The sequence below is a fragment of the Hoplias malabaricus genome, chromosome 12, assembly GCF_029633855.1.
Source record: "Hoplias malabaricus isolate fHopMal1 chromosome 12, fHopMal1.hap1, whole genome shotgun sequence".
Classification (NCBI taxonomy): Eukaryota; Metazoa; Chordata; class Actinopteri; order Characiformes; family Erythrinidae; genus Hoplias; species Hoplias malabaricus.
The window spans coordinates 29,397,489-29,419,665 of NC_089811.1; the positions used below are offsets into that span (position 1 = coordinate 29,397,489).

The following is a 22,177-nucleotide window of genomic DNA, read 5'->3' on the forward strand; positions in this document are numbered from 1 at the left end:
ATACAGTACTTACATATGACCTATGTATAGCAGTACATAGCATAACAAGCTACATAGGATGACACTATTACATTCACACAGGCCATTTACACATTACATTACCACACTAGGCTAAACATATACAGCCATTTACATATAAGCCACACTTATGGTACTGGAGCCTCGCATGGTAATGTTAGCACTCTCAGCATGCACACTCATATTAGCAACAGGCTACACTTGAATGTCCCGTTTACACAACAGCAGTTTTTTTACATTCATTTATGCTTTCATATACAAAGTAATACTTATTTAATTTATTCTTTATTTTAATTTACCCGGAATTCGCGGAGTGTACACAGTAAGCGCGAAGCGTGGGTTTGTTTCATTTGAAAGGAAATATTTCACTTACCTATCACAAAAATCCTCCTTCGGATCAATCCGCTTCTCAAAATAAATCTTTCTTCGTCACTGTCCTCCCCGCTTTCGTCAGATTAGCTGAAATCCGCTTCATTTTCCAGAACAAAGCTCTCCTCCGCAGCTTCCGTGTGTGCGACATGACGAAGCTCCACGAAAATAATTCCGCGACATGTGCTCTGTGTTTGTAACAAGCGAATGGGCGTTTTCATGCAAATTATCAGCCAATGATCCTCCACTAGCAGCTGCCGAATTACCATAGTGTCAACATATGAATGGCAGAACGCGTCTATGGGCGGAACAAAAAAGCTTGTGCCTCAAAAATGTGCCGGTTGTTGTTTACGCTTCTCTCACAAGAATATAAATATATATATCGTTTCATCCTATATATAGTTGGAAAGTAGACCCTTCAAGGTTTCCGAGGTATGTTGTATTTTTTAGGATAAAATCTCGCAGAGTTATATACGTGTTTATGTGGAATTTCAATTTTATCCCGCCGGCGGCATAGCCGACTTCAGAATACTGAATACCTTAAAATGACTAACACATTTTTAATTATATCAATAGGTTTTAAAGCATTTTTTGTGTAACATATAATTTGTAATTCAAAATTCAAACTGTCTCTCTGCATACTTTTGAATACAATATCCCCAAGGAGAGAAGAATTGGACTACATGCTTTTGCAGTGCTTTTTCTTGATGGAGCTCATAATGAATGCATTGACCAATAAATTCTTCACTCGCAATTTTCAAACTACTTTATTTTTAAATTCAAAAGTTAACATAAAATAATGAAAGGGCAGGAGAATATTTGAGTGTTGAATTGCAATGATACATTAAACAAAAAAAAATTAAAACACATGTACATCTAATAAATACATTTTGATGTAGCATGCAGAATGTCAGTCTAACCTGTAAGTTATTAAATAAATGACAAATATGATAATGGTCTTAAAACATTCAAATTGTAAATTGAAAATTTCCAGAGTGACTGAGATCGTAGAAATCTACAGAACTGTTATAAATATAATACATTATTTATATAATTCAAAAATACTTTTGGATGTAATTTATTTTAACATTTTATTTGATCATTTTATATTTTATTTTATTGGTATCATAATGATTTAACATCTTCAAGAAATTTTATACATGCGTTTTACATCAATGTTAGTCACTGCCACAGACGCTCCGCCCACAAGTGGAGTCTGATACTTTCAGTGTGTTAATCTACCTCACTGTCAGGAGCCAGTTGCATTCTAAATGGCTCTTATTACATCCATGTTTATGCACTTCTGTGTATCGTTTTGTACTTGCTCTGCTGCTTGTCCAACATCAATCATGAAAACTGTTGCCTTCTACACCTTATGCCAAAATAGTAGACTTGTGATTGGTCCTTTTGCATGTCAATTTAGTTTTCTATTCCTGTAGTAGTGGTGGTTCTTGGCCATGTTAAGTAGTGAAAGGTACCAGACTCTCCCCAGAGACTCTGGAAAAGCAAGTTTATATGAATATAATCTGCATTTGCAGGGAGATCTAAAATTATAAATAATTATAAAGAAGAATTTGCAAATGTAAATGTAGGTGGCATTTAGATAAATATTAATTAGTGACTAATCAGCTATTTTTTTTTTTTTTTAGGTATTTTTGCTGAAGCCATGTCATGCCTGAATACGTGGCCAGATGTCAAGACCACCTAAAAAATGATTTAGGTTTTTATTTTACACATTTAATGCTGTAATGTAATAAAATGTTTATTTAAATGAACTTTTCCTGTGCTGAATGGTGTTAATCACTGAAGTTAATCATAATTAAATAATTGTTTAAAATTTCATGTTTTACAAAATTGTGCAATTCTCCAGCCACAGTAATACATCTTTGTGAAGTATTTTGGTATTTATGCTTTCCAGGTCCCTCCTATGCACACTTTAGAGTTTTCTCTATCAAACATCATCCCTGGTGCAAATAATCTAATCAAGCCCTGAGTTACAATGAAAAATGAAAACATTACAATAGAACGTAGAACATGGGCACTGCAGGGTTAGGACTGAGAAACTGGCGTACTTAAACACAAATGGTTAAGTGTATATATACATCTAAATTAAATTCGCTATAATTTGGAATGCAGATCCGGGCTGGAGGAGAAAAGTATATGAAACGCCAGTCTGCAGATCTGGGCCGGAGCTGGACCAGCTCTGATCCAGATGAGGTGGCTGACCACGGATCTGGAACGCATTTGGACCAGAGAAGCACAGGGAACATGAAGATCTGGGCCGGACCTGGCCCAGATCTTCATGTTCCCTGTGCTCCTCTGGTCTAAATGCATTCCAGATCCGGGTCAGGAATCCAGATCCAGACTGGATCCAGTCCGTTGTGCAAGTGGACTCAGGACCGGATCCGTTCCGTATCATGTGCTTCATGCGGACAAGATCAGTTTTGCTATCTGGGTTGGCACATTTAGCACCACACAGTGTGTTACAATACAGTTGAGCTGATTGCGTTTTTTGGTGGTTTGTGTTCAATACTGACGAATTCAGCATTTTAGTCCATAAGTGGAAATCGACATGCATTGTTTTTTTCTGGTAAAGAACAGAGGACCATTAAATCAATGTAATGAATATCTGTTTTTCTTTATGGCACGTTTTCCACATGTCTGTGTTTGCAAGTAATCTCACGTGTACTGCAATGAGACGTTTATTTTTGAAGTACCCGATGTAAAATAATACAGTGTACACTAATTCAGCTTGTAATCTTTAAAATGCAAACCCTTGTGAATTGTTTTTCAGTAAAGAGGTCAAGCAAAGTGAAAACAATGTAATAGCGGTTTTGCTTTTAATTTTGGCCCATATTCTTCAAGTTAGTTTGGAAAAGCAATGACGTGTGAATTCCATTTCACATGGCCCTATTGCAGTGATTGCTTTTTAATTTAGCAATAATTCCTCTCCATATGACAGTTATAAGAGAAGACAATTGAAAAAGACATGTTTTTTGTAATTATCTGGGTTATTGAAACACACTTTACAAATGCAAGGTATTATTATTATTATTATTATTATTATTATTATTATTATTATTAATGTTATTATTATGTGCAAACGTATTAAAGGCCTGGATGCAGGTAGAGTACTCCGGTGTCCCACGCGTGTGTGTGGTTTGTCTGGTGGTAAAAACCTTTGCTCGTGAAAAAAGGGACTGGCATCTGACACTCAATATCGTATTAACGCATGGCGACCCCTAGTGGAAACTATAGTTTGGGTGTGTCATTTAAATTTTCGTGAAATAACTTGAAAACACGTCACGGGAAAGAGAAACTTCCTGCGTTGCTTATAAATGAAAGTGGGGACAGTTACGACCTGCAAAACCAGACAATGAACTTGGATCATCTCTAATTGGTCTACGTCTCATTTTTTGTAACTGCCAGAAGTGAATCTTTCTATAGCTATGTTAATGTGACTTAATGAAGAAGTCAGGTCTCCATTCCGGTGTTTTACGGAGGGGTTGTTGGTGTCGAGAAGAGGAAGCACACTTCACCACTTAAACCTAAAGTGAAAGAAAAATGGCGAGTAACTGTGTCAGCTTCACACTCTTTTTGGTCTTTTTCGGTGTCGGTAAGTCCAGTACTCGATGTGTTTGTTGTATTTAACGTTGACAATGTGAGTGTATGTTCAATATTATCTGTAAATAATGTGAGTGAATGTCACACAACCGTGGAGCGGAAACTATAATCTGTGTGAGGTCAGGTGAAGACGGTTCCTGAGACGTTGATCCACTCGATTAGAGGACATTCAGTTGTGATTACGAGCATTAACCTTTTCGGTTATATTCAGATAAACTTAACGATCAGTATATGATGAGGTTTAGAAATGTTCAGGTTTATCACATACCTGATACGCATCATATACACAGACAACGTCCTAAAATCTCTGAAATTAACATTTATTAATGAACAGAGAACAAATTACAGCTTTCATATTTTACCAAAATACCACATCTTTCCATTTTCGCGAAGTAGTGATACATTTATTTAAATTTGAATGGCTTTAGCGGGGGGCCCCAAAATGTTAAGGGTCTGTTGGCAAAGTACGGATCCTATTTAAAAACGTATAACAAGCACATAGATGAGAAGCGTGATAGTGATAAAGCCTCAAATCTTACTGTATAACAGTAACACATGAGTATTTAAAGCAATGTAGACAATGTAGTTAAATGTTGTGCATTTAAAGCAAATATAATGCTACTGTGAATCATTCATGTAACTTACAGATCTTAAAACAGCTGTGGTTCACAGAGACATATCCGACCAACATACTACAATATTTAGTTTGGTAAAATATATTGGTACATTTTTCATTTTTTTTAACATAACATATTGCTACTGTAAAAGTTCCATATGATATTAAGATCTAGAATTACTTGTACAGTATTTAGGATGTTGTTTGAAAGCAAGTGGAGGGACAAAATATCACCTGAATATACGATATCAACCTAACTTTACCAACCACTCTAGGTTGCGCTGTATATCGGTAATTTCACAAAAAAATATTTTCTGAAACAAGTGTCAAAGGTAAGACTATGTCATGTGCTATGATATATATTTGTCCTGTTGATCTATATACAATTTTACCATTTAGACAAAATTGGGAAGACTGCCAGGATTGTCAGTTTCAGTGGCTGAAATTTCACATGTAGAAAAACTCTGTTCCATACTTTGTGCTGTGTTATTGTTACATGGATTAAGTAACAAAAGTTTATTTATTCTTCATCTTTATGTCCTGTATTTGGTATTGTGTTTTGTCATAGATCAAATATCACAGTTTATGGTTTATAACATAATCAATGGGCTCTGTTCCTAACTTTGTTCTATGATATTGTGACATACTCTAGTAACTGTTTCTTTTTTTAGGTCCTGTATGTGGTGTTGTGTATCTTCAGACTGGGACAGATTACACTTTTCAACCTAAAATAACGGGGAGACCTCAGAATATTCTGTGGATGTTCAAAGACACCAAAATGGTTGAGTATGAAAACTCTAAACCGGATTGGTATAAAGACTATAAATCCAGAGGAAAACTTGACATTCAGTCTGGAGACCTCACACTTAAGAATCTGAGGAAAGATGACACTGGTCTGTATGAGTCTGAAATCCAGGTGGACGGAAAGCTACAGTATTCTAAATATGACATTGAAGTGATGGGTGAGTCACCATGTTAAAACCTATAAAGAATCTATAGAGGTAGTTCATTCATTAATTCATTGTCTGTAACTGCTTATCCAGTTCATGGCCACAGTGGGTCCGGAGCCTACTCTGAATCACTGGGCGCAAGTTGAAAACATTTGAAGTTATTTTTGATAAGCAGCAATAATGCTGGAGCTGGTTTATTACCCTCTGATGTCTGGAGAGATGTTAGGTGAAACAGACTTTCAGGCTACATTCACGCAGCAGGTAAAAGTGGCCCAAATCCGATCTGTTTCGTCATATGTGACACAGATGTGCCGTTATTGTGACATGAACAGCACAAATCACACTGAATCTGACTATTTAAAATCGGATTTGTTTCCACTTTCATATGTGGTATTGAGATCCGATCTATACCAGATCTGTGGCAATGCGACTCTGTCTGAACGGCCAGATTTCATGTGACTTTTACATCATTCCAAGTGTTTAGTATAATCTCAGTCTACGGTCCAAAGCACTTGCGTTTTTATATTTTGTACAATTTTGAGGTAAAGTTATCTAAAATTTTCTAAAAGGGACTTTTTCTCTCTTGTCCCAATTTTTGGAGAAGCCAGAAGTTATTGCTAGAAAGCGTTATAAATATATACCGACCAGGCATCCTGCCAACTATGCCAGACTGTATTTTTATATTTTGGCGGTTTCACTATATATTTATTTGTTTGTTTATTGGTTGGTTGGTAAGTTGCTTTATGGCATGACTGGGATCTTGTAGGAACTTGTGTCACGTATACAGAGATTATAAATACATTTGAATTTCATGTATAAAATATAGGGTAAGCATTGCTTGGCCACACAACATGACAATTGATGAAGGAATAAAACTGGCATATTTTTATTACAAAAAAATGGTTGCTTTTTGGAAAGTCCAGGTGTGCACCTGTGTGTGAGAGAGCAAGAGACAGAATAAGAAAGAAAAAACATCTCCTTTACTGTGACCAAATGAACCAGTATACAGCCCAGCATTAGCCAGTATTGTTGTGATTTTAGGGCGGCATGGTGGTGCAACAGGTAGTGTTGCAGTCACACAGCTCCAGAGACCTGGAGTGCGTGGGTTAAATTTCCACTATGTTTTGTGGGTTCAGTTTCCCCGTGTCCTTGTGGGTTTCCTCTGGGTGCTCCGGTTTCTTTCCATGGTCCAAAAACACACATTGGTAGATGGATTGGCGACTCGAAAGTGTCCATAGATGTGAGTATGTGAGTGTGTCACAGGGTGTGTTCCTGCCTTGTGCCCAGTGATTCTCGGATTCTCGGTAGGCTTTGGACGCACCGTGACCCTGAACTGGATAAGTGCTTACAGACAATGAATGAATGGATGTTGTGAACTTAGAGTCCCAATGTTGTAGCATTGATTGAATGCCTGTTACAAACTTTAATTAACCACATTAAAAGGCCACTGATGCACTACTTGAAATAGCATTATGCTAGCAGAGGAAACATCATTAAAGCCAGTTAATAAAAAAAAAAATATATATATATATATATATATATTAGTTTAAATTGTTAAACTATATTTTACAGATGTATCTAATGAGTTAATATAATAATTATTTATTTATTTTGTAAAAGCAGCAGCTCCTTGCTTAATTTGTACCTTGTCAAGGAAATTTGCTGCTATGAGGCAATTAACCCAGTCTCCCCTGGTTAAAGCTTAGCCACCCTAATCATTAATCTCTAGTGACTTCCCTGATCTATACACACATACCCCCCGCCCCCAGCTTTCTCAAGGAAAACTAATCTCATTTGAAGTTATAGATATTGACAGAGATGGGGACTCGAGTTTGAGACTCGCTTAAACAGTGACTTCAGACTCAACTTGAGACTTGCCCCTTAAATGACTAGCTGGGTTATAGGTAGCTGGATGTGATGTCAAATTTCAGATTTCCCTGTTACACAGTGACCTTTCTGGTACAGATTGCCTCGTCTGAAACACCATGCAATGAAAAGGAACATTGTATACATTGCAATGGTGAAGGTTCTTGCAATTACTGACCTCTGGCCAGCAAGTTTCAGCAACAAATCCATGGGGAGGTTATACAATTAATATAGCTTAGGGAATAGCAATAGCAATAACATGCTTAGGGAAGTGTTATGATGCTTTTCTCATTGACAAGAAGAACATACAGGACAGAGAAACAGGCAGAGGCTGACAATCTATGGAGTGCCAGTGTATCAGTAGGAGGAGTTGAGAGGCGAGTGAACAAACACTTTCACAGGTAGCTCAGACTTCCACCAAGCTTTACGTCAGTAGGCAGGGGCGGTGCTAGATTCAGTGGACATCCTTGGCTTAAGCCTGTTAAGCCCACCCCGACTGCCACTGCTTTACGTTTTTACAAAATGCTGATCAAAAATTCTATATATATTTTTCAGATCCAGTTCCAAAACCCTATGTATCCTGTACATTACACGATACAGAAGTAATACTCCTGTGCTCAGTGGACTCTTCAGTTCTAGCAGTCTTTGAATGGAGTGGGCCAAATGAGTTCCATCACACTGGAACAAGCCTTACTATCCCAAGAGAACAAAGACCTGATACACTATATATGTGCACTGCAAAGAATAAAGTGAGCCAGAATACTACAGATTACCATTTAAAGCACTGTCTCCCAGGTAATATTTTTCTTCATAAAGTTTTTTTCACTGTTTATGACTGTGTTGTGATTAATTATTAATAAAAAACTGGTTTTATATGTCATAATTACATTGTGGCATCATGAAACATGGACTGAATGAGTAAATAACTTCTTTTTCTTTACCATTACTATTATTTTAAGCAGGTGGATCTAATCATACAGTTGCTGTCACTGTAGCATTAATTATATTTGCTGTTGCTCTTGCTGGGGTCTGTGGATTCTTCATATGCAAAAATAAACGTAGGAAAATTAACACAACAGTTGTTGTTACAATTTTGTTGTTACATAAATGCTATAGATAACTTTTTTAGTTAATTAAATAAAAAAAAATAATTTAATTATAACATTCTCTTTTTTTATTTTTTTGTTACACAGACGGAGGACCGTCAGGTGAACAGTCAGACAGAAAAGAGGACAAAGAGAAAGTGTTCAGCAGATGAAAGAGACAATAAAAGTAAGATGTGTAGCAGTTTTTATACAATGAAACCATACTAAAGAACGATAACTTTTGATTGGTAACTGTGTCCACATTTAAATGGAGGCATATTTGATAGCAAAATGAAAAGGACAATGTGGCATGAAAACTTTTAAAGTGTAGCGGAAAATATGAAAATTTACATTATCTTTTAAAAGGATTTGGCTGTGATATTTGGGTATTTTGGGATTTTAGAATACAGCTTCTGCACCGTTTAATATGCAACAGGAAATACCTTAGGTGTCTAGAAAGGCGCTATATACGTGTAAAAATAGATAGATAGAAGCTGAAGCAGATTGTAAACCAGAAATCTTGGTCACGGTCGATTAAACACTTTCTCATGGAGCCATGTATAAAGATATTAAGCATCACAAGTGGCTCTGTTTTCCTTCTTTACCTCCTCGGCTAATATAAGAGTAACTGAAACCTTTAGTTCTGTGTTTAAAAAGTTGTCTGCCGAGTGCACAGTTGACCTTTTTTCTTTTCTTTTTTAATTGTGTTTTTTTTCTTTTGAAGACATACAGAGCTGAAAATTGACATGATACAATTTCACATTCATTAATTTCAATTGTATATATTTCTTACACCTCTTCTTTTCTTTTTTATGTATTAAGTATGACACAAATATCTATTTACATTTAGAAAAAGAAAAGTGGCTTTAAAGACAAAGAGGGGTGGGGGGATTTATAGGGAGTGTACTAGTTCAAGTTCAAGAAGTTTATTGTCATTTCAGCAGTATACAGTGTTTACAGTACACAGTGAAATGAAATAGCGTTCCTCCAGGACCAAGGTGCTACATAAGACAATACACAACATTAAAGTGCAAAAGACATAGAACATAAAACAATACACAACATTAAAGTGCAACTAGTACAAATCTAGTGCAACATAAAACAGTGCATACACATTAAAGTGCAAAAGATATGGTACAATGCAATACAAGACAAGGCAAAACCATAAGTATGGAGGGGGTGAAGGAGAGGGACACTGCAATTTAAAGTGTATTTGTGCTGTAAACGGTAACTGGATGTAAACATGATGTAAACTGGATATGTGTAAACAGTACACTCATTTTCAGTCCAACAGACCAGTGTTTGTGTGAAGAAGTGTGTGTGTGTGTGTGCTTCTTCAGTCCAGTCTCAGTCTCTAAGTGTTCAGGAGTCTGATAGCATGTGGGAAGAATCTGTTACGGAGTCTGGATGTGAGGGCTCGAATGCTTCGATACCTTTTTCCAGACGGCAGTAGGTTGAGGAGTGTGTGTGAAGGGTGTGTGTGATCTCCCACAATGCTGAGTGCTTTGCAGGTGCAGCGAGTGGTGTAGATGTCTGTAATGGAGAGAAGAGACACACCGATAATCTTCTCAGCTGTCCTCACGATCTGCTGGAGGGACTTGCGATCTGCCACAGTGCAGTGCAGTTTCCAAACCAGACAGTGATGCAGCTGGTCATGATGCTCTCGATGACTCCTCTGTAGAAAGTGGTGAGAATTGGAGGGAGGAGATGAGCCTTCTTCAGCCTTCGCAGAAAGTGGAGGCGCTGCTGGGCTTTCTTTTTGATGTTACTGGTGTTAGTGGACCAGGTGAAATTATCCGCTAGGTGAACACCAAGGAATTTGGTATTCCTGACAATCTCCACAGCAGAGTTGTCGATGTTCAGTGGCGAGTGCTCACCCCTTGTTTTTCTGAAGTCTACAACCATCTCTTTGGTTTTGTCCACGTTCAGAGACAGGTTGTTGACTTCACACCAGTCAGTTAGCCGCTGCACCTCCTCTCTGTATGCTGACTCGTCGTTCTTACTGATGGGACCCACCACAGTTGTGTCATCAGCGAACTTGATGATATGATTTGAGCTGTGCATCGCTGCACAGTCATGGGTCAGCAATGTGAACAGCAGTGGACTGAGCACGCAGCCCTGGGGGGCTCCAGTGTTCAGTGTGATGGTGCTGGAGGTGTTCCTACCGATCCGGACTGACTGAGGTCTCCCAGTCAGGAAGTCCAGGATCCAGTTACAGAGAGAAGTGTTAAGGCCCAGTATATTCAGCTTCCCGATCAGGTGCTGAAGAATGATGGTGTTGAATGGTGAGCTGAAGTCTATGAACAGCATTCGGGCATATGTGTCTTTCTTGTCCAGGTGGGTGAGTGCCAGGTGCAGTGTGGTGGATATGGCATCGTCCGTTGAACGGTTAGGACGATACGCGAACTGTAGAGGGTCCAGTGTGGGGGGAAGTAGGGTTTTGATGTGCCTCGTGACGAGCCTCTCGAAGCACTTTGTGATGACCGGTGTAAGTGCAACGGGACAATAGTCATTGAGGCAGGACACAGAAGAATTCTTAGGCACCGGGATGATGGTGGTGTTCTTGAAGCATGTTGGAACAACGGCGCTGCTAAGAGAGATGTTGAAGATATCAGTGAAGACATCAGCAAGCTGGTCTGCACATTCTCTGAGCACTCTGCCAGGAATGTTGTCTGGTCCAGCAGCTTTCTGCGGGTAGATTCTGCATAGAGTTTTCCTCACGTCGGCTGCAGTAAAAGACAGCTGGGAGAAGGGGTTTCTCACCGTTACGTTGTTCTGTGCCTCAAACCGTGCATAGAAATGGTTCAGCACGTCTGGTAGGGAAGCATCTCCGTCACAAACAGGTGGTGTAGTCTTGTAGCTGGTGATGCTCTGGATGCCCTGCCACATGCGCCGAGTGTCTCTACTGCTCTGGAAGTGGCTGTGGATGATCTGGCCGTGTGCACACTTTGCCTCTCTGATAGCTCTGTAGAGTTTGGCCCTCGCTGTTCTCAGGGCCGCCTTATCGCCTGATTTGAAAGCAACGTCTCTAGCCTTCAGCAGCGCACGCACCTCTGCATTCATCCACGGCTTCTGGTTGGAGCGGATGGTAATGGTCTTGGAGATGGTCATGTCATCGATGCACTTCTCTATGTAGCTGGTCACTGATGATGCGTACTCCTCCAGGTTTATTGTGTTGCTGTAAGTTGCAGCCTCTCTAAACATGTCCCAGTCAGTGGACAGTCCAGTGCACAGTGAAACAGTCCTGAAGAGATTTGCATGATTAAAATCTCCAGCAACAATAAACAGTCCATCCGGGTGTGTGTTTTGGAAGTCACTTATGGCTTCGTATAATTCCCACAGCGCTTGTTTTGTGTTTGCATCGGGAGGGATATAGGTTGCGATTAAGCAAACAACGGAGAATTCTCGAGGTAAATAAAAAGGTCTACATCTCACAGCCACAAACTCCACTAACGGTGAACAATAAGCAGAGACTAGCATAGAGTTCTTACACCATTCAGTATTAATATAGACACATAAACCACCACCGCGAGTCTTACCGCATAGCGCTGGTTCTCTGTCGGCTCGAAATGCGGCTAGCACATCTAGCTGAATGGCGGCGTCGGGAATACTGTCGGGAATACAACATAAACACAACAGTCTCTGTTTTCTCGCCGTGTAGTTCGCTGAAGTTTGATATAGTCCAGTTTATTATCCAGCGAGCAGACATTGGAGAGAAAGAGTGGCGGTGATATGTACGTACTGCAGGTGTTCCTGTGTCCATATATTATAAATAAAATGAAAAAAAAAAAAACGTTTTTTAAACAAACAAAAGCCCGCTTGGTTCCGGAGCGGCCGCTGCACACGTGTTGACGCGCGCGCCGCCAGCTCCCAGCTCATACTGTATCTCAATGAAATCTGGTCTTAGATTCTTAATATAGTTAAACTGTTTTTGACCATAATTTTACAAATTTAGCCATTTTCAATCTGATAGAGAAAGTAATTATTTCCATCACGTGTATCTCATTAACCTGGTTTGAGGATCAGGAGTCAGCCACCTCCTTGTTATAAATGATTTACTTGCAATTAATAAAATGCCCCGCAAATATTTATCTGGACCTGTTAAGTTAGGGTTTATCACACCAACTGTGTATCAGTAGCCATATGAAATACTAAATGTAATATATTTTCCAGTATTTTATGCAGTTTTGTCCAAAAACGTTTCAGTTTCGAGCACTCACAAAATATATGCCAATGGCGGCCTCTTGAACCCCACATTTGCTTAGTTTTTCCCTAACTTTGGTGTAATAAAAATTCAAATTATACACTTCCACCCAAATTCCCTCCAGTTATATGGTATATTTCCATTGAAATTGTCATGGGAAACAATTTTATTACTTTGTGTTTGTTGACAAATATCCTTAAATGATGATTAGTTAAATTAGCATTTATAACTACATACTCATTGTGTGAAATCTTGTACCTTATATGCATTTATATGAATGACTAACCAGCATTTACATTATGTATTACTTACACATGTAGTTAAACATTTTGCTTGATCCTGCACTACTAACTCATATGATAATTACTCTTAAAGACATATTATAAGCTAACTTCACTATATGGCATGATAACTCACGTGATATTTACACATTCTTAATTCTTAACGTCTAACCTTGAACAGATGTGCACTCCAGGCTTCTAACACACTGACATCAATCGTAGTGTTGGTCACGGAGGCGCTGATGTGTAGCTTCTGTTTGTGGCCTTGAAGTGCATTTCTGACTCCCTAAATTTTAGTCTCTCGGGAGAAGAGTGCTGGGAAGAGAGGCCCATTGTCAGCCTGGCCGGATAACGAATGTCTTCAAGGTCACAACATGCACCTGAATCTTGCACGTGAAGAGCTGAGTACTAACATGTGAAATTATGCATATTAATATACGCTAATCAGCCAGAAAACGCCTCACCGGCAGGGTTTACATCATTTGGGGTATAACTGTTGGAGTCAGATCTTGAGAGGGGTATCACACTGTTCTCAATGTATCGGTTCTCCTGGATCCAGTATTGTTAAATAAATACTTTGATTTGCTTTGAACTTCACTCGACTGGTGTCTGCGACTCTTCCGTAATGAACACGCCTCCCCCGAAGAGGGAGGGTGTATTTTGGACCTTTTTGATATTTTCTCATCCATCCATTATCTGTAACCGCTTATCCAATTTAGGGTCGCGGGGGGTCCAGAGCCTACCTGGAATCATCGGGCGCAAGGCGGGAATACACCCTGGAGTGGATGCCAGTCCTTCACAGGGCAACACACACTCACACCTACGGACACTTTCGAGTCGCCAATCCACCTGCAACGTGTGTTTTTGGACTGTGGGAGGAAACCGGAGCACCCGGAGGAAACCCACGCGGACACGGGGAGAACACACCAACTCCTCACAGACAGTCACCCGGAGCTGGAATCGAACCCACAACCTCCAGGCCCCTGGAGCTGTGTGACTGCGACACTACCTGCTGCGCCACCGTGCCGCCCATATTTTCTGACTTGAAATGGTTAAACTACTCTCTTCCCAATTTGGTTTTTTTTGTGTTTGATATATTTATTGAAAATGTTACGTTATAAAAGCTTTTTACAAATATATAAGTATACAAGAAATGCACATGAGAGAAGATAAAAAAAAGTATGTAAAAAATACAATTAAAAAAAACAAACAAAAAAAACAAACAAACAAAGGCCCTACCCCCTAATAATGAACAAACCCAGTCTTTGCTGTCATAAAGTACTATTCAAAGGGGGTAGAACTGTATATACTGATGGATAAAACCAGATCGATCAGTATAGCTAGAAAAGAAAAGAATAAAAAAACCCTATTACTGAACCTGTGTTGAGGGTTGATTAAAGAAAAGAAGGAAGGATTTCCAAGTCTGATAAAATCTCCTTTCTGAGCCTCTCATTACACATCTGATTTTCTCCAGTTTTAAAGTAGCTTACACATCCCTAATCCAGTGTGTTACTGTGGGTGGGGCAGCATCCTTCCAACCCAGAAGGATCAGACGACGTGCCAGCAAAGTTGTCCCCCAGCAGGTAATATCAAACCCCCAGGAACAACCCCAAAAAGGAGCATCATTTGGATTTAGGTTCAATTTAATGGCAAGAACAGCAGAAAGGGCTTCACAAACACCTCCCCAAAATTCTTACATTTTAGGACAGACCCAGAACATGTGAATCAGAGTGGCTTCCTCAGATTTACATCTATCACAGGTTGGGTCTACTTCTGGATACATTTTAGCCAATTTATATTTATGAAGATGCATCCAGTGAACAACTTTAAAGTGAATAAGGGAGTGTCTTGCACACATGGAAGAGGAATGGATTCTCGTTAATATTTTAGCCTAAACTGTCTCACTAATTGTGGTCACTAAGTCTTGTTCCCAAGCTAATTTTACTGCAGGGATGGGAGGAAGATGCAAATGGAAAATCAGTCTCAAAATGTCAGAAGTCGCTCTTTTCTTAGTTGGGTTAAATGATATCATATTGGGTTAATATGATATTTTATTATTATCTGGTTTATCTGGGAACCCTGGAATGGAACAAGAGACATAATGCCTAACTTGTAGGTACCTAAAAAAATGCGAAGTGGGGCCATTTTTGTTTTAAATATGCTGTCAAATTTAATATCTTGACCATAAAGGCCTTATACATTTTAGATGTGGGGTCCTTTGTGGGACTCAGACTGAAACAAAGTCAACATTTCATCTTTAAAGGAGCAATCTGTAATACTGACACCAAGTGTTTAAAATCAGCACTATAATACAGTTCAAAACAGTGGAGCGACCTGTTTGCTTCCTCCACTCCTCCCCAGATGTGAAGCTCGACCAGGTTGCCAGTTTGATGAAAACTGAACGAACAAGCAAGAGACATGTTTAAGAATGTTGACCATTTTAGCTAAGAAGAATGTGCCATAATCAACACAGCTACACAGAAAAGTGTTGATCATTTCAATAAAACTTTACCTACACAAGAAAAAATCATAAAAGTAAATTAGCAGCTGCTATTTCCCTGCATTTACAAGCCTTTACTGTCCAAACTCACATTAAATATTTCAACTAGACAAGGCTGGTGTCTAGTTATTGATTTTCCTTTCCACCATAAATGTTGTTTAGGAGGTGGGAACTTTGCTTCTTATTCATCATTTTCGTAGGCAAATATATTGTTCCACCTTACATCTGTCCATTTACGAGTCTTATTGGCGTTATTCGCCAGCTTCTTATTGAATGCGTAGTTTAGCATTGTGTAGCCATGTAAGGTGAAAACTAACCTTACACAGCTATGCAATGCTAAACTAACGCTAGGTTTTATAAACAAAACTTGTTTTGAAACACTCCATACTTCCCATTTTATTAATTTAAAACATACGGCCAAGTGTACATCATATCTAAAACATCTACCTACTAGGGAAACACTTATATTTGCTGTGTACTATCAAGCTTGATTTCTCAGTTGGACCTTAAATAGGTGAATGTTCGAGGCTTTTCAAACAGTCCTTAATTAGCTTTAAACACACACACACCTCAGAGAAATACACATTAATCTAAATTTTCTATAAAAAATAAACAAACAATGAACACCTTTCAATCATGTTGTGATTCGTGTTATTTATATAAGTCACACAACCTATGGTGTTTACTCCTTTTAATCCATACATAGGTGTCGGTACTTCTGTATTTTTTCAGAAATTATTTGCTAGTTTCTTGTATTTTAAAAGAAAATTTGCCAGCTCTGGCTGTTCTGTAGGGTTGCTGCTTCTAAACATTCTCTACTTTCAAACACAAGGCCTATATTTCCTCTCAATTTACTCAGTCTCTGTTCATTGAGATTTTTAGAAGGCCAATAGAGATTTTTGGGTCCAGTAAAATATGACATTAAGTCTGTTCACTTAGTCATTCCATGGCTCCAAGGCACTGTTTGTACATCTGGCAAAGTGGTGGGTTTGGACGTAATGTGATTGGATAGAGGGCGAGATCACAGGCAGGACCTCAGAGGGCGGGATCACTGGATCTCCACTCCGGACTGGGCACTTCTCAAAGAGAATGTACTGTTTCAGCAATGCTATGAGAGGCAGCAGTTTTTTTTTTTTAGCTTTGACTGTTTCCTTAATCTATGATCACATACTATAGACATTTTATGACTAAATACAGTAAATATCTTACAGATTGCTCCTTTACCCTTGTTGAGTGTGTTATTCTTAATTGTTTTCTCAAAGTAATGTCAAAGATGATGGTACCGATAAAAGTGTTCTAGGCTGTACATGTCTTTTAGGGACTGAAAATCTCTCATCTTGCCTTTTTCCATAATACTGCATGTGCTTTTATAATTTTGGTCAGCCAGATTTGATCTGTTTTATTATCAGTTTTATTGGCTGTGAACTCAGTCATCTAATTACTTTCAACATTTCACTCAAATTATATTGTCTTATTATTTTATTCAATATTTTAAACTGGGATTCTATCCAAGGATTCTCTATAATGTCAACATTTTAAACTAATTTAATATTTCCTAATAGTGCGTGTATAAGATGGTCCTTTATCAAGAACGATTGTAAATCCATCCATCTTGTTTGGTGTTCAGGTTTGCAAGAGAAAATTAGAGGTCTTGTTTTGGCTGCAAATAAATATTTTTCCGGATTTGGTAGAGCCATACCTCCTCTTTTAGTACCTGTAACATCTTAAATTATATTCTTGATTTTTGTTCCTGCCATGTAAACCTGGAAATGAATATTTCCCATTCTGAGAAACTATTTGGAGGAATTTTAATGGTGAGTGCGTGAAACTGATCTAGAGATAACATGGAAATACATTCGTCTTTATGGCTTCGACCCTGGCATTAAGCAAAGCTCTGTCAATATCTGTTTTAATCTTTGCAGTAAGAGGTCCGAAATTTACCTCTGACATGTCCATGTGTACCAGGAGATTTATTTGATTTAAGCAGTTGTCATGTCCTGTGTTTGTTTTCCTCACCATGTGCTCATTTAGCACATGGCTCTGTTTATTCTTCTTGTCTCCGCCCTAGTGAAATAGTGGCATGAATTAAGAAATGTTAGTCATTTCTTCATCGTCAATATACTGTTGTGTATGTAGTTTTTCATATCATTTTTAAAAAGCTGCTTGTATATCATCTCATTTTTTCAGTATCATTTTAGATTTTGGGTCTCTATCAGTGGCGGATGCTGGTCTTTCAAGGAGGGGAAGCTCAATTTCTGCCTACATCATAAAATGTGTCGGTTAATTTATACGTAAATTCTACCCTCCGTTCCTTTTTAAGAAAATGATCTGTGACCCTGTCGTACCAACAAGGCGTCTTTTCCAGGGACTTGACTAGTGTCCTCTCAATGGCCAGCAGAGCTAGGCTGCTTAAACGGCCATGGCCCATGTGAAGTGTGTCTGCCTGTGCTCCCACGGATCTTTACACCAAAGGATCGCTGATTCGCTCATTTTGTTGCCAATCAAAAAGGAATTCAGCCTCAGACATATCATCCAATCATCATGCAGAAGCTGAGCGTCCGGACCAGCCGAGGCCAGCCCACTGCCCCATAGACCCCCAGAGATGCTGAGCGTCCGATGGGCGGGACAAAGCCCAGCATTTATATCCAATGACTCGTCTCGTTTCACTGCACTTCACTGCTTTGCTATTGAACGCGTCCACACCGTTTAAAGCACTGTGAAGCTGCGGGAATGATTGAGAGGAAAGCCGCGTCTTTACCAGTGATAAGAAGCTGATTCTGAACAAAAGTTGAGCGCGTTGTAGTGCATATTTATTCAATGACATGTACACACAACAGTATACATTTGATCACTTAATTTTTTACATTTTAGGGGAAGCTGAGCTTCCCTTGCAGTCTTAGAGCAATCGCCACTGGTCTCTATCCTGTATATGATATATTCCCATTTTATTTTTGTAGTTTTTTTGCTAAGAGTTTTACTGATTTTGCACGCAATTTGTAATATTTCTGTCTAGTGAATTAGACCTTTTTTCTATTTCTTGAATGTATTATATATTTATTTCATTCCCAATTGTGAAAATTTGTGACAGGATATTTGGTTCCTGTTTTAATTTAATTTAACACTTAATTTTTCCAATTTTAGCTGTTTAATCTTCTTTAAATAAGCACAGTGGCTTATAATGCCCCTGTAACTGATTTTATGGTATCCCATAATATCTCAGGTCTGATTTCATGATTTCTTCCAAAAAATGTTTTTATTTCATAAATTTGTTGATACATAAATGCTGTAGATCAGATTTCTGTTCAGCCAAGTATGTGTGAGTGATCTTAAAATTTAAAAGCTGAATGTCTTTATGTATATTCAGAATGTAGAGTATATTGTGGGCAACTTAAATTTTTAATTAATTATAATACATTTTTTTCTTTTCTTTTCTTTTTTTTGTTAAACAGACAACGATGAGCTCCCTGAGGAAGGCACAGTTCATCAGGAAGGAGAAAGTGAGAATGAAAAAGATGAGTGTAGTTTATTTTCAGTATTGTGTAGAAGACGCTGGAAAAGACCTCTACGCCGACACCATTCCTTCGTTGCAAAATAATCAGGTTTATTACAATGAAAAGAACAGCATCTTAACAAGCCCCTAAAGACAGCTTGCTGAGAAGTTAACCAATATCTTCTGACATGCTAACTCGCAGGTTTAGTTTATACAGGTTGGTCAGTGTCAACCATGGTAAATACTAATGTCTTTTGTTTACTTCATTTTCTGTCCTGGTAAAAAGAGATAACTTGTAAGGACATCCTGTCTTGCTACCTCCAGGAAAGCTTACCCAACATCCCATTCACAGAGACAAAACCCCTATATAGGCAAAAATTTAAGAACAATTGGTCATCCCATGTGCTGCACCCATTTAATAACATATGCCTATGTGGACATTAAATTCTACTTCATATTAATATACTTCCTGAGTTCCAAAATGAGGATAAAAGTCAGGAAAGAGTACCTCTCATTAAATGTAACATTGTGGACGAGAGGCAGCCATCAGAGGAACAGAACCATGTAACTGACTTCAAAGATAATCAAGAACATATATCAGAAACTGATACTGTGGCTTCAAGTCCAGACTCAGCTGATGGAGGAGAATCAGGAGAACAAACAGACAGTAAAGAGGACAAAGACAAAGAGTGTTCAGCAGATGAAAGAGAAAATAAAAGTAAGATGCATAACAGTTTTCATACAATTAAACCATACTAAAGAACTGTAACTTTAAATTGTTAACTGTGTTCACATTTATATGGAAGCATATTTTATAACAAAATGAAAATGACATTGTGGCATGAAAATGCAACATGCAATACATATATCTCTTTAACCAGGTTTGTCAGATATTACAGGATGATCAGGAGTCAGCCACATCCTTGTTATAAATGATTTACTTGCGATTAATAAAATGCCACACAAATATTTATCCAGACCTGTTATGTTAGGGTTTATTATACCAACAGTGTAACAGTACTATTCTAAATTGAATATATTTTCCAGTACTTTATACAGTTCTGTCCAAACATGTTTCAGTTTCAAGCACTCCCAACATATATGCCAATGGCTGGCCTCTTGAACCCCACATTTGCTTAGTTTTTCCCTAACTTTGGTGTAATAAAAATTCAAATGATACACTTCCACCTAAATTAGCTCAGGCCCAGAGAGGGTGGCAGCATTTCTGCGTCCTGTTTATATCTGGTTACTTTTTTGCATTTGTGAGTTTTAATTTGCGATTGTAGAAGTAGTGACAAACTTTGTTCACAGACGGTGGTTTTGGGAAGTGATTCTGAGCCCGTGCAGTGATATAGAACCAAGTGTTTTTAATACAGTGCCACCTGAAGGCCTGAAGACCACAGCTGGCCAATATTGGTTATGGACCTTGCCCCTTGCATGTGGAGACTTCGCCATATTCTCTGAAACCTTTTAAGGGCTGTTTTTGTCCTGTGGATGAAGAAATCCCCAATTTTTAGTTTGAAAAATGTGATTCTTGAACTGTTTCTATATTTGCCTACACAGTCTTTCACAGAATTGTGAACCCCTCTACATCTTTACTTGTGAAAATCTCAGCTTCTCTGTGATGCTTGTTTTAAATCCTCTTATATCACTGACCTGTTACCTATTAACACAGACTTTTTTTATGTTTTATATTTTTAAACCCATCTTCATTGTATTTTGTTTTCCATTCCCAAATTTTCTTTTGGAATGTGTTGCTGGCATCAAATAAAAAAGTGGGTGTATATTTTTTTTTTCCAAAAATGTTTCAACGTTTGAATTATAGTCTTTAATATATTTTCAATTAAATATAAGAGTTAAATGAAGTGAACTTCATTGCGTTCTCAGTTTTATATACATTTTGCTCAGCATCCCAACTTTTCTGGAAATGTGGATTTATCATTGAAAGTGTCCATATTTTTTAGTATTTTTTTCCACCTGTCTAAACCTTTTGCATACTAATTTATTTGTTTAAAAAAAAGGCAAGTATTTATATTAAACATGCTATGCGGTTCCTGGCCCTACATCATAACAGGTTTAAAATATAACAGGAAAATTATTGGGATTATCATCATCATCTTCAATTAAGACATGTTGAGGTGTGTTTCAATGAAAACAAGAGGTGTCCAGTGATTAAATGCAGTCAAATCCTAGATATTCATACAGTGAATGGCAGTGTTTTTCTTCATGTAAAATTTTAAACTGTTTAAACTGCTTTACTTTAAGGCAGGTTATTTATACCCTTGGGACAATGGCAGTATACAGAATGATAAGACTACAGAAGAGATAGTATACATGCATTTGAATATTTTACATTATAAAATGTTCTAAACACCTTTATAAATTTATGCCAAGTGTCACTGCACATATGAGTCATATTATGGGCATGACGCACATTACGGCCAACTACATTCACATCAATAAAGGACTGACATAGTTTTAGTGTAATACTGCCTAAACAATACATTTCGTACACTCATTGTGTCAACACAAACCCATAGTAAAATGAAAAGTATTCCTTTGTGTTATGATTCCATTGTGATTCATTGTACTTAAATGCCATTATTTTAAATAATATATGGAATCAAGTTTTTACAAAGAAAATTTGGGGTGTCTGTCGGCTGTGGCTGGTTATTACCATAAGACTCTCCAGCCTTGTTCTCAACCACATTCAAAAGTGTGACAGAATCTTTTGTTTTTTGTTATTGTAGAAACACCATGTATGATTAGATAATTACATGTATTAGAGAGATGCCACAGGATAAATTATTTTTTTAAAAACATTTTACATTTTCTAGCAGTTTTGAAATAGAAAAAGAAGATCAAATAACATTTAAAAATATTGATATAGATTCTAACCTATTTAATAAAAACCGTGTCAAAAATCGACTTTACAGGAGGGATGCAGATGACCTGTTCAAAAAGATGTACTGGGTAAGCCTATTTCGTGTAGATGTTTTTTTGTGCATGATATTCGCTCAGTGAGCATAATAAATATACCTACCTTGTATCATTACCTCATTGTTCATTGTTACCATATAGGAGCTCTTAATAGTTCTACAATTATAGAGTGTAGACCACCTGTTTCTCTAAATACATTGTTTCCCCTTTTTGCAATGTATCTTAATGGCCAGG

At 37.9% G+C, this 22,177-nt stretch overlaps 1 protein-coding gene across 3 annotated transcripts; it reads left to right on the forward strand.

Annotated features, from left to right (window-relative positions):
* Window positions 1–3,706: 3,706 nt before the first annotated feature.
* Window positions 3,707–21,210, forward strand: LOC136711045 (lymphocyte function-associated antigen 3-like). 3 transcript variants are annotated; one of them, XR_010795048.1, is made up of 7 exons: window positions 3,707–4,003; window positions 5,299–5,589; window positions 7,999–8,238; window positions 8,403–8,501; window positions 8,637–8,715; window positions 18,963–19,721; window positions 20,315–21,210. XR_010795048.1 is itself a non-coding variant. In XM_066687017.1 (6 exons), the coding sequence occupies exons 1-5, from the start codon at window positions 3,952–3,954 to the stop codon at window positions 8,699–8,701; spliced, it is 747 nt and encodes a 248-aa protein (XP_066543114.1). In that variant the 5' UTR covers window positions 3,707–3,951; the 3' UTR covers window positions 8,702–8,715; window positions 18,963–21,208. The 3 variants fall into 3 exon arrangements, 2 of the variants coding, with proteins under 2 accessions (XP_066543114.1, XP_066497015.1); XM_066687017.1 differs by having other exon boundaries at window positions 18,963–21,208; XM_066640918.1 differs by having other exon boundaries at window positions 8,406–8,501; window positions 18,963–21,208.
* Window positions 21,211–22,177: the final 967 nt, after the last annotated feature.